At 43.9% G+C, this 15284-nt stretch overlaps 1 protein-coding gene across 1 annotated transcript in view; it reads right to left on the bottom strand.

Moving 5' to 3' along the window:
• LOC306920634 (stereocilin) overlaps positions 1-7461 on the bottom strand; it is a gene marked incomplete at its 3' end in the record, with an annotated part of 35793 nt that extends 28332 nt beyond the window's left edge. The window contains exons 1-4 of the mRNA XM_079497443.1: positions 6570-7461; positions 4451-4475; positions 3133-3673; positions 1061-1841 (exon numbers count right to left, since the gene is read on the bottom strand). Of these exons, the coding sequence (XP_079353569.1) occupies positions 1061-1841; positions 3133-3673; positions 4451-4475; positions 6570-7446 (2224 nt within the window). The 5' untranslated portion in view covers positions 7447-7461. The remainder of the gene's footprint in view (positions 1-1060; positions 1842-3132; positions 3674-4450; positions 4476-6569) is intronic.
• Positions 7462-15284: the final 7823 nt, after the last annotated feature.

The raw sequence follows: 15284 nt of genomic DNA, 5'->3' as shown, positions 1-15284 counted from the left end.
GACATGTCACATGCTACTTAAAGTATAATGAAATTTGGAATGTTTTGCCTTATATTGGTTAACTTTACCTAACTGTATTCAAATGTATAAAATTATTTTGAAAATAGCAGATCTACAAGCCCACAATGTGACGCATTGTGAGCTTGTAGAGCTTGTACCTATTAACGGCCAAAATGTATACAGTATAGGGCTGAAGTGGTTAATGTATAGGTTTTGTAATAATAATCAAAATCTACAAAGTAACAATAGTAACTAAAGTTTTCAAATACATGTAGTGGAGTAAAAGTAAATTTTTTGGAGTAGAAGTAAAAGTACTGGAAATTGGAAATACCTCAAAATTTCACTATAAGTAGGCTAAATGTACTTAGTTACTTTATACCACTGGTTCCCAAAGTGGGGTCCGGGGACCCCCAGGGGTCCTGAGGGAGTTCCAGGGGGTCCCCGTTTGGAACCAAATGGACCCGTATGGGTCTGTAACTCTGAGAGTGTACAAATGAGGGTCCATTTGGTTCCATTTGTACACTCTCAGAGTTACATTAACATTGATTTTACAATATAAATTGGGGGTCCCAGAGATAGAAATTACATTAAATGGGGGTCTGTAGACTAATATGCATGTCAAACTGGGGGGTCCTTGAAAATAAACGGGTTGAGAATCACTGCTAGCTAGAGTCGTAAAAATCTTCTCTTAAGGAGGTCCCTGGCATATCTTTTCAAATGGGGTTTCCGTGGGGCCAATTAGTGTCAATTTGGGGGTCCTTGACATGAAACAGTCTGGGAAGCACTGCTTTACACCAGTGGTAAATAAATCCCATTTTGGGCGGGAACCCCTTTTGGTGTTAGCATTTATGTAATAATATAGCTATTGAAAAATAGCAGATCTACAAGCTCATAGCGCGCCACCGAGTGGCGCGCTACGAGCTTGTAGGTCTGCTATTTTTGAAAAATCGAAGAACGACTGACATAGAAACATAGCTTTTTCAGAAAACTGTCAGGATTTAGAAGACATTTTTAGAATCTGATCTCAGGTCAAAATGGGTTAAACGTTATGGCATCGAACCTAGCCTGGCCTCTCCTTCGCCCTCCTCCAGGCCCGCGGAGAGTCCCACCATGAAGTCCAGCACTCGCAGCAGGTAACCCAAGGCCGCCAGCCAGCCGCCGTTCTCGCCGTCCTCCGCCTCGCACGCGCTGAGCCTCTCCACGGCGTCCATCAGCAGCGGGCCCGCCTCCATGCACAGCTGCGACGTGTCGAAGTCGTACGGCGCCGGGAGCATGTCGAAGAACCTCTGCAGGAAACACTTCCTGCTCTCCAGCTCCGCCTCCAGGTAAGCACAGAAGACGTAGAGGTGCGATATGGGTATCAGCTGCTGGCGATAGAGCGAGACGTTGTGGCAGACGTACTCTCTCAGCCCGGGCGTCTGCCTACAGCGCTCCAGGAGGGTGGCGTTGGTGAAATGCTGAGAATCCCACGTCCTGTAGTGACAGATGTCCTCGGAGGCGTTGCCATCATGGGAGGCGTTGCCATCATGGGAGGCGTTGTGCATCTTGGAGCAGTACTCGGCGGCCCAGCTTCCCCCGCCCGGGACGACGTGGTGAGATCCAGGGGACTCCGGCCCCCCACCACCACCGCATAGTGCCCAAATCATGGCCGAGTTGTTGGGCAGGAAGCATCGTCTGAAATCCTGGGCACTGAGGGACCTGCTGCCCAGCTGAGCCAAGCAGTTCTCATCGGGGCCAGCTGGACTCCCCCCCGCAGGCTCCACTGTCTCCGGTGATAGTTGGACACACAAGTCGTCTATGCTCGATTGGTTTACATAACGATAGTCCTTCGTCAGTGCAGCCTGCAAAGATTTAAGTTGGCATTTATGGCACTGATAAAGAATCAATTGAATACTGAAAGCCAATATCAACATACAGAATATTGCATGCACTTTGCTTTCATATTATACATACTGTAAATATACCAATTACCAAATCTTTTAGTGAACCTTATTTGAGGTACTTGTGAATTTAGATGGTTTTGTCATGGTATAGATAGAGGGTAAGTAAGTAGCCTTGCCGAGCCATGAGGCCCATAGGGCAGGAGCCTATCTCCTGTTTCTGTAGCGTGAGGCAGCTTGATGTACAAGTACACCCCCTGGACATGACGCTAGTATGTCGCAGGGACTTACCCCCAATCCAACCCTTGATGCTGAGTGTCAAGCAGGGAGGCACTGGGTCCCATTTTTTAGAGTCTTTGGTATGACCCGGCCGGGGATTGAACCCCGACCTCCCAGTCTCAGGGCGGATACTCTAACCACAAGGCCACTGAGCTGGTACATAGGTATAGATAGAGGGTATGCGCATGCATAAAGTGAGTGTGAATGCAAATCGAGTGGCAAAGTCCATTTTGCGTCGGTTTAATGCAATCAGATATAGGACTTTTCCGATTGGATGTATGGGCTGTCAAGGCCAGAAAGTTTTTTGCCACTCAGTAGGCGTTCCTGCATAACTTCCGGGTATGATGATGATGTCACACGCATACCCTCAATTGCAAAAAATATTTGATTTAAACAAAATCAAATGGGACTCCCGTCAAAAGAAATTCATTTGACACCCTTACAATTCAAACTATTTGATAAACTTCTACTTTCAGCCCGGAAATGCCTATATACAAATGTGGTATAGAGAGATCTTCGGTGTGCTACCCCATGAAAGACTCTGTGCAATGCATAGAGGAAACGACGCTTCCTTTCAGGGGGTGTGGGCCCCATTATTAGACTATTTTCCTACTGAAATTTCTCGGATCCTTCTAAAGGCCCAATGCCCCATTGATTGGACAGACCTAGGATAGGAAAAGAAATGGGAAAAAAACCCCAAAAAACTGTATGTCTACATGTGAATGGGCTCGAGGCATGTGCAATACTGTGGCTGTCTTGGTTTGCTTTCCTTTTTTGCTTGTTTTTCTTTCTGTTTTGCTTCTTATGGTATGGTGTGGATGATGGCATAGATGAACTGGAGAACCCCCCCCCTGTCCCAATGTTTGTTTTGTCTGCCTGTAAAGTATGTCTTTTGTAAAGTAAGTAACTGTACGTGAACATTTTTAAAAACCAATAAAAATATTAAAACAAAACAAAATCAAATGAATCTCACCTGGCGGGCTCTCTGCAGCCAGAAAGAGGAATTGGCACACACTGTGTTGTTGAACTCGTGGGGTAAGAACTCACTACAAACATGAACCCACATGAAGTCCTCCTCGGCGGCGGACAGGTACCAGGCAGCGTCGGAACAGGAGGCGTGTAGGTCGAGGTCCATCTGACCCGCCGAAGGGGCCTCTGACCCTTTGTCCACTTCAAACAGGTTGCAGTACAGGAACACGGTGAAGTTGGAGACTCCCGTCAAACCTGGGATAGTGGAATTGCACGCTGCCTCCAGGATCTCCGTCGAGGGAGAGGATTCCAGGTCCTCCTGGTGATCTGTGGTACCCCCGCCTCCGTCCTTTGTCCTTCGCTGCTGGAAACGACGGGGGTCCTCGGAGGATCGGTGGGATGCTGGGGCTGGACGTGGCGATCTGGACCTCGCTCCATCATCCCCGGTGGACGTGCAGGGCAGCAGGAATGGAGGGGCGGCGGGGAGACCCTGGGAGGTGAAGCCTAAAGCCTGGGTGTTCCATGTCACATTATGTTTGATGCCCCTAAATATGTACAGTGTGGACAAATTCAATTCAATTCAATTCAATTCAATTCAATTCAATTCAATTCAATTCAATTCAATTCAATTCAATTCAATTCAATTCAATTCAATTCAATTCAATTCAATTCAATTTTATTAAAAGTGTCAAATCACAACAAGTTGTCTCAAGACACTTTACAAACCAACAAGGATCCACCCAGAGCAAGCAATATTGCGACAATGGTAACGAAAAACTCCCCTTTAGGAAGAAACGTCAGGCAGAACCCGACTGTAGGGTGGGCGGCCATCTGCCTCGACCGTGTCGGGGGAGAGGGGGGGGTGGGGGGTTAGAGGGGGAATAGGAGGAAAGAATAGAAAAGAGATACAGGCAAATACAAGTAGTACCAATCACAATAATAATGAATGAAATAGTGTAGGATAATATAATTAATGAAATAGTGTAAGATAATATAGTATGGTATAACATACTATATTATCTACATTATCTATACAACATATGTTGTCGGATAATAATAATATATAATGTATGAGAATATTAGTGGTGCAATAATATGATAGCAGTCCATGGCCGTGCACTGTGAGGGGCCCGGGTCCACGGTCACACTTTGGTGGGCTCCGTGGAGGGGCCTGGTCCAGTACAAGACAGTAACATGGAGATCACATGACTTTTTAATTATAACAATCCTTCTGTGTGTGTCTGTGTGTGTGCTTGCGTGCGTGCGTGCGTGCGTGCGTGCGTGCGTGCCTGCGTGTGTGTGCGTGAGTAAATATATCTTACCATAATATCAGCTGTCTGAGGTTACCTTTAAAAAGACAAACGACGGAGAAATATTAAAGGGGCATTCCACTCATTTTCAACATTTTACTATGTCATTAATATACCTTAGAGCTGTTGTGTGGAAATAATTAAAAAGTTCCCCCATTCTGTGTTTCCTAGAACTGGAGATCTGAAAAAAATCATTAACATGGTGAAACACATCTTGAGGATGTCATCAAGATGTGTTTCACCATGTTAATGATTTTTTTCATACTTACAGTTCTAGGAAACACAGAATGGGGGAACTTTTTAATTATTTCAGCTTTAAAGGTATATTCAGTGATTTCACTTAATTCAAATATCACTTATCTTTTCTTATTTTTTGGATAATCCTCCCTACTATAAAGTGTGCTGACCATATAAGGAGTTCCTCCCTGTCCCCAGTGAGCCCCTGGAGTCAAAAAACCCTAGTTTCGGTTTGGGCTTTGGGTGGCAAAGCTTTCATCCAATCAGGATGAGAGGGGCCTTCTTCTAATCATGATCGAGTGGGGCGGGCCTTGGTGCACGTGCTGTTGGTCTGTCGTACTTCCCCCACTGTAGAGCGTGTGCATGTGCACATCTTATTTCCAGGGCGGACCAGGGTTTTTTCCAAATCACCCAAATCCCTGAATGCTCCTTTAAGGTATATTAATGACATAGTAAAATGTTGAAAATGAGTGGAATGCCCCTTTAACAGAAAATCACGGAGGAAAAGTACTGAATTGTGAACGCAACTGGACGCCCTAGCTAGCGTACAGTTATGGTTGATGCACTGTAACAGCATACCACAAAGCTAACAATGCCCAGGATAGTGTTACTGGCATCAATGAAAGGGTAAAGAGATTAACCCGAGCCAAGGGATTCAGGGTAAGACAGATCCTCTCAATGACCAACACAGACATAATGATTTAAAGCAGTGTCAGTCACAGTGTCTTTATTGTTTGCGCGTTTAAGTGACCAGCAATAACCCTGCTATTTAGAAAGGTTTCAAACGCTTTAGATTCACAATGACAAAATGGAGATTGTGTGATTTGTTTTGTGAAACCCCTGTTGTCTTTCTTCAAGAGAGGTCTGGCCATGAATTAAGACAGGCAGTAACAGTTAATATAGCTTTGAATATAGTAAAAGGTTTCATTCACTCTTATAACAATCTTTAGAATACATCTAAAGCATTCAAGTGTTGTGTTGTGCACGTGGATTGTTCTGAACTCTGTCAAACTCATTGTATTCTTGGCACTTTTCCGTCATACTTTCATTAAATATTCTCATCCAACTCATTCATAAATGTCACATACATTTGTTTGAAATGTCTGTTCCACTGTAACACGAGTGTATTAGTGTCTTTCTTAAATAACTTGTTAGATTGTATTCATGATGTAATCGTGAAAATGAATGCATGCAGAAATGGTAAATGGTGCATTTATATAGCGCCTTTATCCAAGGCGCTTTACAGAGATTGTGCATTACATTCACCCATTCACACACACATTCACACACCGATGGCAGCGGAAACCATGCAAGGCACCAACTAGTAGCCTGGCTAATAAGCCAGACCGAATCAGCCGTTGGCAAAAAAAAATTGCCTGCTGGCGGATTACGGTCTGGAGAGGCTCAATTGTACGCCCATTTCCTACACCAGAGAACTGGTGTGGCCAATCGGGACACGGTATGCAATATGGGCGGGCTTTGGTACAGTGACGTTCAATGCTTGAGACCTTTGACTGACAGTAGCTCTGACCAATTGCGTCAAAGAGAAAATGTTTGAACCCGCCCCCCGGGAAACAAGATCCATACACAGCATCTCCAGACTCAAATACCACACGACAGTGTGATTTGAGTCTGGCTTATTAGCCAGGCTAACCAACTAGCACATCGGGAGCAATTAGGGGTTCAGTGTCTTGCTCAAGGACACTTCGACAGTAACTTTGGGGGAGCCCGGGTTCTGGAAACCTTACGGTAACCATCCAGCCACTCAACCCCTGAGCCACCGCCGCCCACAGAGATTGGCCAACATTGCTACCTTTTTTCATAGAGAGAGAGCATTTCAAGTTGAATTGTTTGTGATGTTATAATTTGAAGGCCAAGTGGACCACGTACTCACCCAATGAGCATGTTCCCTGTGGGCTGGGCTGTGGCACATCCACATAACTGCTTGCATCATCAAGCAGTGCCATGGTAACCCGTGACACTTTCTTCCTCAGGTTACCGTAGACAGAACTGCCCACCCTGTGCAGGAGACCCTTCCTCAGACCATCCAAACTTTGCATGAGTTCAGGATTTCTCTCTGCTATGTGACCTGCCCTCTCCCCGCCTGTGCGTGACAGTGCTTGCAAGAGCAAAGATTGCATGGACCCTAAATCCTCCGCCGTGCCCCACACGTCTCCCAGAGAAGCATTTTCGGGAGACCCGCCGCCCTCCCTCATAGCCTCAGGAGGCAACCTGAAGGGCATTACTCGTCCGTACACGGACGAGCCCCTATTCGAGTCCCCCCCTTCGCCCACTGGGTGCAGACTGACCACTGGGCTCCAGTTGCGGGTCTCTAAATACAGAAGCAGCTGCTGTAGCCAGCTGACGTTGAAAGCACAGTCGCCACGACCCTTCAGTGCACAAATGAAGCCCTGAAGCCCCGCGCTGGCTTGACCGTAGGTTCCACTGACCATAGCCTGGAGCATCGCCTCCAGCACGGCACTCACCGTCCTCCAGTTCTGAGATAACAACGTCAAAACGGGATTCTGAGGCTGGCGCTCGGACAGAGAGATGAGACTCTGCAACAGCCCCAGCAGCCAGTCCCAGTGAGGGCTGCCTCTCAGGGACAAGAACCAGTCTTGGAGTCTGACGCTGGGTCTAGGCGGAACGTGACCGTTGTTCCATTGGCTCGACGCGGCGCTCCCCTCGGACTGGAAGAACGACTGCAGCACCTTCTCCCACAGCTGCTGCTCGTCGGACGAGGTCTGTCTCTCCTCTAGTTCGGCGCCCATCTCTTGGAGGTAGAGGGAGATGTTGTAGAGGAAGCTGGACAGCCGGTGCCTGTCCACGGGCTTGTTCAGGGAGGGCAGGCCCAGGTTCTTGGTCGACATGAAGCCCAGCGTCTCAAGACCCCCCATGAGGCTCCTCAACCAAGGGTGGACATATTTGTCTCGGCCCGTATCTGGGCTCGGGGAGTCCTTCAGAGGATTCCACTCGCCTCCTGGTTTCCATTTTGAAATCAACTCCTTGAAAGAGGCTTCTCTCTGTGTTTTTCCTTCTGAAAATAGGACCGTTATATTACAAACGCACACTTGTGTAAAACAGGGGTTCCCAATCTTTTTTGTGTCAAGGACCCCCAAATCAACATTTATTAGGCCACGGACCCCCCATTTGAAAACATATGCCAGTGACCCCGATACAGGAGGATTTTACGGCTCTAGCAGTGATTCCGAAACATATTAATTTCATGGACCCCCAGTTTCACACCGCATTAGTCTACAGATCCCGATTTAATGGCATTTCTATCTCTGGTACCCCATTTTATATTGTAAAACCACTGTTAATTTAACTCTGAGAGTGTACAAATGGAACCAAATGGATCCAAATGGTTCCATTTGTACACTCTCAGAGTTACAGACCCATAAGGGTCCATTTGGTTTCTAACTATCTCTAATTGAGCTAGGTACCCCCTGGAACTCCCTCAAGGACCCCCAGGGGTCCCCGGACCCCACTTTGGGAACCCATGGTGTAAAACATATTGCATGTACATTTATTTAGGTTGTGCACTCACCTGTCCTCTCAGGATATGCTTGTTCCAGTAACATAAGCCAAACGATGACGCTTGTGAATCTAAGAGTTGCCATGCCTTGCCTTTTCTCTGCCATCTCTCTCTCTCTCACACCACTAAGTTACAAACAGTAACAAACAGTGATGTCACATCTGTATTCAAATGTGAGTTGTCGTAACATCTTCTGCGATGGTGTGGACATGGAGTATACGGTGTCTCACTCTCACTGCAGAGGAGATATTAAACATTGATGACAGCCAGGCTACATCACGTTACCACTTTCTCTCTCAAGTGAAGTTGTTTAACCAATGTTAATAATTAAAAAATTATACTAATACAAGTTCTAGTTTATATATCCATTTTATCGATATATGAACTCATCAGAATACTTTACTAAAGCCTGGGGCTTATGGAAGATTAGCTGTGCCCCAGAAAACACCTTTTTAAATTTAGGACATGCATAGGTATTTCGTTGCCGGGTAGATTTAACTAAACAATTACACCAAGCATTATGTTATACTTTAGCTATTGAAAAATAGCAGATCTACAAGCTCATAGCGCGCCAACGAGTGGCGCGCTACGAGCTTGTAGGTCTGCTATTTTTTTTAAATCGTGAAAATGCGGCACAAATCTTTGAATATATATTCTTTCAGAAGACTTTTATTTTATTTTATTCGACGTCAGGCCTAAATGGGTTAAGGATACATCTAATGTTGTGGGTACGATTTAATATATATACTAATTTTTTTTAAATAAAATAAAATAAAAATAAAACCATAAAACTATAGTAGTGCAATGCAGACAGATAAATATTAACTCACCAACTGTTATTCCCCATTCACTTAAAATGTTAAAATATCCTTTATAGGCTCTGTCAACATCTTTGAACTTGCAGATATCATGCGCCCAGCGGTCGGTCTCTCTTTCACCATCTCTCCTTTCTCCATTACTCTCTCCTTCAGTATACCCCCTCCTACCTGTTGTTCTGTAACTCTCTGCGTACTTTTCTCTGTTTGTGTGAACTTGCTCTCGGGTCTCTGGGGTTCATTTAGATCGCATGGCTTCATATTTCATGAGTAATCTGGCTGGGCCAGCATGTGTTGGATCACCACCTCCTGTAGTAATGCATAGAAAAGGAAAAGACGGTGTGCAGAAAGCATGAGCTCACACAGCATTTTTGACCAGATCAGATTCTAAAATTGTCTTCTAAATCCTGACAGTTTTCTGAAAAAGCTATGTTTCGTTCTTCGATTTTTCAAAAATAGCAGACCTACAAGCTCATAGCGCGCCACTCGGTGGCGCGCTACGAGCTTGTAGATCTGCTATTTTTCAATAGCTATATTATAACATAATGCTAACACCAAAAGGGGTTCCCGCCCAACATGGTTAGGGTATAGATCGGAATATATATCCCTAAGTTCCTAAGCTTTGTCATGCCATGCTACAGTATAAGGATTCTTCTAAAATAGTTAGTTTTTGAGTGGTGCAACCACTCCAAGGAACAGCAATGTCCGTGTTCAACCGTGTTTGTGTGACTATGAGCACCAGTACCAATGAGTACCAAAAGTGGCGCTCTTGTGCCAGAAACAGAGAGAGAGAGATAGTGCTGCACTGTTGCCTGCTAATGAGAGAGAGAGAGAGAGAGAGAGGAGGAGGGGGGGGGGGGGGGGGGGGTTGCACCTGGGGGGATTTGCACCACTCAGTTCACACGGGTGTGATTTTCTATTCTATTCTATGCAGGTCCGAAATGAAGCAATATGAAGGTCACTGCTGTCAGATAACTTGCCAAGCAAGGTGAAAACTGAAAATCTGGATCATATTAATCACTCCCCTATTCTCTACGTGTCCACACTGTCTCCCACTGACAAATTCTCACATTGAGTTGTCTCTCAGCTGGGAGTCATTTTGTGACTGTGGTTCTGCGGGGGGGTGTAGTCTTACCCACTGAGCTGGGACAAGTGGGACAGCAAGGCGCTGCAGGCTGTCACTGTTCAGACACATATATCTCTCTCGGTCAACTGCAGCCGTACAATCAAGCTCTTTACAGGGGCACGGCAGCTAGGCTCCCCGGTGTCAGCCCGCTGTCTGCAGGCCCTGAAACCCTAGAGGGTTGATTGAAACATGTTCCCCCCACACTCCTTTCCTTTGGGCTGCGTATTACTGTGGCCTTCAGCAGGACAATAACTTCCTCTTGTATTATTAATACTTCAGGGAACAGCAGTCACTCAGTGCAGCAGGGCTCGATTGGCTGCAGGAATATTCAATGAGAAACTGGATCCCCCCTCAGACTTCGCTCCTCTCTCTCTCTCTCTCTGACACAGGAGATATCAGCTGTAGAAAACCAACACACAAAGATGCTGTTGAGATTTGAATACTGGTTTGATTGCATGTTTGGCTCCTGTCCTGCTACGCATATCTGGTACCTTTCATGGAGGTTTGGACAGAACACTGTAGGTTAGTTTAGGTCATTATCACAAGTAAGACGTGTGAACGCGGGAAGCGAACGCAGCTCGTAAATTGCAATAACAACAATTAGAATAAATTACGTACTTTTGTAAGGTTTTTTTTAAGTTCTCTTTTTTATTTTATTATTATTTTGTTTGTGTTTTTAAGATTTTGTTTTTAAGTAAAGTTTTTTTTTAAAGTTTTTTTAGTGTGTGTGTGTGTGTGTGTGTGTGTGTGTGTGCGTGCGTGTTTTTTTTTTTTTACGTTTTTCTTATGTTTCTTTTAAAAGTTAAGTTAAGTTTTGTGTGTGTGTGTTTTGTGTGTGATACAGCTGCGCCCTCTGGTGGCGGGCCGGTGGTGTTACAGCATGACACACAGACAGACAGACAGACAGACAGTTTAGGCCAGCTTCTATAGTTAGTGCTCACTGCGTTCGCAATCACTGCGTTCGCAATGACTCATACCCTGAAGAAGACCAATTTTACTGTGTCGAAACATTGGTAAAATAATAACGTTATCGCATCATGCATGGCTACAAGCTGTGCGACATATCCTTTCTTTGAAATAGGTTATGACTCTAAAAATAACATTTTCCATTTACACCAACAAAAGAAATGTGTGACTACAAAGCAGGATATCCTGAAATGGCCCACTTTCCCCCCAGTCTGAGGAGAGAAATGTATAGAATTCACATCACAATAAGACCTTGGCCCCACTCGAAATCAGACCTGGCTGTAAGATCATAATTTGTGCAAAACCCCACATAAATCTCTGTTCATGCAGGTTTGATCAGATAACAAAGTCATAACCAAGTCATAGTCAGTAGTATACATATTCAAAGGGATGATTTGCTCTTTGTCTGAAGCATAATGTCCAGGAGTAATGGTTTTTAATCTACTCTGAGGAAGGCCGACTGCCAAAACGCAGCGGCATTCTCGATAAAATGAGAAATTGCATCTGATCCAGTCTTGCATCTTTTATTTTAGAGTGCTGCTTTTTTCCACTTTGGTGGTTATGATTGAATTAATGGTTTGACCCTTGGTCATTTCCATGTATCAAATACTCATAAATTTACAATTACAATTTAGGCATTTAGCAGACGCTCTTAATCCAGAGCGACTTACATTAAGCAATAACAAAAGCATGGCATACATCACATATATAAAAAGTAGTTATCATGAATCATGCGTAAACTAAGAACGTAACAGTGGAGTATCTATGTAAACTATACATACTATACTATATAATATATTATACATGTGTACTATAAAGTGCTATGACTACATAAAGTGCAATTCTAGAGCTGTCTATTATAACAAGCTATAAGTCTGTTTAAAATACTATCTAAGTCTACATAATGTGCTATCTAAGGGGCTAGGCTAGGGCTAGGCTAAATGATTATAAAGACGGGTCATAGATATTTGTAATGCTTTAAAAAACTTACACATGAACTGTGAAAAAGAGAAGAGTTCAATATTAGAGCTGGTAATAAGCTTGTACATAACTCTGGTCCATAGCCTTAAGGATTTCTCCTTAAGGCTATGTTACTCTCCACTTTGTGCGCTCGCATGAAATACAAACAGCCTCTCGACTTCTGCAAGTCGAGAGGCTGTGCTGGAGATTGAGAGTCCCATAGCCTTAATTTGGGGCGGGAACCCCTTTTGGTGTTTTAAAGCATTATGTTATACTTTAGCTATTGAAAAATAGCAGATCTACAAGCTCATAGCGCGCCACGAGTGGCGCGCTACGAGTGGCGCGCTACGAGCTTCTAGGTCTGCTATTTCTGGAAAATCGTGAAAATGCGGCACAGATCTTTGAATATATTTTCTTTCAGAAGACTTTTTTTTTTATTTCGACGTCAGGCCTAAATGGGTTGGAGAAGTCCTTCAGACCAGTTAGTTTGTACATACAAATAATACCTCATAGTTCTATAATAGTAAAGGTGGTAAACATATTTTTTCATCAAATAAGAGATCAGAAGTGAGCAGGGCCGGATTAACACCTATGAGGGCCCCTGGGCACAGAAGCTCGAAGGGCCCCCCTTCACGCGCGAGCAACATTTTTGCTGTTTCAGAGCCGTTTTGGGGCAGTTTATTGCCGTTATATTGGCCTATTTCCGGTCGCCTACCCCCCCCCCCCCCCCCCAGAGTGACAGCCAATCTAGCGCATTGTTGCTGCTTTACACACTTTTCAGCTGCCCTTCTCACCAACAATAAAACACTAATCTTTTTAGACACCATTTATTTCATTCGGATTAGCAGGGACATTTTCTGTGGAGCTAAAAAAAAAAAGTTATCTTTTTTTTTTAGGGGCCCCTGGTGCCCAAGGGCCTCTGGGCACGTGCCCAAATGGTAGATCCGGCCCTGGAAGTGAGGAACTAAATTCAGTTCTATATTATGTTCACAAAACAAGACATCCACACACTGTCACTGTCTATACCAGTGTTGTTTTGGCAGCACATTTTGATTTTAGTTTTAGTCTCAATAGTTTTAATTTAGTTTTAGTCATATTTTAGTCATCTGGAATGTTTGTGTTTAGTTTTAGTCATAAGATTTTAGTCAACTAAATCTACAGTTGATTTAATCGACTAAAATGTATTTTGGTGGGACTTGATGCCATCGTAATGACTGAAATAATGTTATACTTGCTGAAAATAGCCGATCTACAAACTTGCGCCGCGTTGTGAGCGCAACCAAGTGTAGAATGACTTACACTGGATCTCTTGTCCACTAGCCCTTTCCTAACATTTTAGTCTAGTTTTTATTTGTTGACGAAATTGTCAGTATATTTAGTCATCATGGCTTAGTTTTTATTTAGTTTGTCAGTGGAAAAAGGTAGTCGAACATTTTTCATCATAGTATTAGTCGACGAAATCAACACGGGTCTATACTTGGGTTTTTTAATTTTTATTTCTTTATTTATTGAATACTTTAACACATTTGTTAACAGTGCATGTAGTACATTATAAACGTATTCTAAAAGAACACAAAGAGCTCCAGGGGCTTGTAAGTTGTAACCAAAATGTTTAACGTTCTCTAATAACCCATTTTGGGCGGGAACCCCTTTTGGTGTTAGCATTATGTTATGCTTTAGCTATTGAAAAATAGCAGATCTACAAGCTCATAGCGCGCCACCGAGTGGCGCGCTATGAACTTGTAGGTCTGCTATTTTTGAAAAATCAAAGAACGACTGACATAGAAACATAGCTTTTTCAGAAAACTGTCGGATTCAAGGCTCATTCATAGTCTGGATTTTCGGTGGTTAGGTGACCACCGAACTACAACATGACGTCACGAGCCGCGGTGAAGAGCAAACCACAGCCCTTCTCTCTGTTTTTACTCACCACCGCTCAACGTTATTTCAGCTCCGGTGGTCACCTCAACACCAGAGCGGTGGTCACCTCACCACCGAAAATCCAGACTATGAATGAGCCTTTAGAAGACATTTTTAGAATCTGATCTCAGGTCAAAATAGGATTGCTACTGTGCAAGAATCCAATTGTTTTGTGCACATGGCTCAAGGCCTATTCATAGTCTGGATTTTCGGTGGTGAGGTGACCACCGCTCCGGTGGTGAGCTGACCACCGGAGCTGAAATAACGTTGAGTAAAAACAGAGAGAAGGGCTGGAGCGGTGGCTTGCTCTTCACCGCAGCTCGTGACGTAGCAGATCTACAATGTTGTAGTTCGGTGGTCACCTCACCACGGAAAATCCAGACTATGTATGAGCCTTCAGGCTATCTCCTACACACCCGTCTTCAAGGTGTGGGAGGAACGTAGTTGCATCAACATTTAAAAAAATGCTTGCATCATGATTCTGCAGTGTGACGTACGATAATTGAGTTAACAGGCAGATCTCACAGTCGAGTACAAAACAATATTGTTACATTAATATCAAAAGCAATAATCAAAAATAAATAGTTTTTGACTATACATGTATATTATTACAAAACATTTGAACTCTTGCTGAAAACGATATGTCCCTATAGGTTCAAAGCCCAAGAATGTACAACCCCATAAGTTTCATATCTGTAGTCTCTCGCTCCCAACAACAGAGTAATTGCAACGATGTTCGAACGACATCAAAGACAGTGGCACATCGATCCGGTGCACCATCTGCTTCAAATAACTTTACTGACATTGTCAAACAGTAGGTTGTATAGAGCGTCGCAGTCCCGCCCCCTTTCATGACAACGCCAGGCCCAGGAAATGAATCCCAATGCATTTTTCCCATAGACATTTCAAAAAGTATTTATTTAAAGACCTTTTAAGCGTTGTACGAAGCCAACTCGAGTCATGACAAATCATGACAACAAACACAATATTTTGGACCAAACAAATAATTACAAAGAAGGAAAAAAAAGTGTTGTAACCTGCCGTTTTTTTTCTACTTTCTAATTCTTTGTTTGGCCCAAAACATTGTTTATTGTCATGATTTGTCACGACAAGAGTTGGCTTTGTCCGCGGCGTAAACGTCTTTAAATAAATACTCTCTGAAAAGTCTATGAGGAAAATGAACAGGGATTTCTTTTCCGGGTCTCTCGAGAGGGCGGGACTGCGGCGCTCTATTGATATACTCCACCATAGACAGGTTAAAAATATGTTATTCATTCAAATAAG

Source organism: Electrona antarctica (genome assembly GCF_951216825.1).
Source record: "Electrona antarctica genome assembly, chromosome: 3".
Taxonomy (NCBI): domain Eukaryota; kingdom Metazoa; phylum Chordata; class Actinopteri; order Myctophiformes; family Myctophidae; genus Electrona; species Electrona antarctica.
Note: the sequence above shows the minus strand (reverse complement) of the source record. Positions and strands in the feature narration are given on the sequence as shown.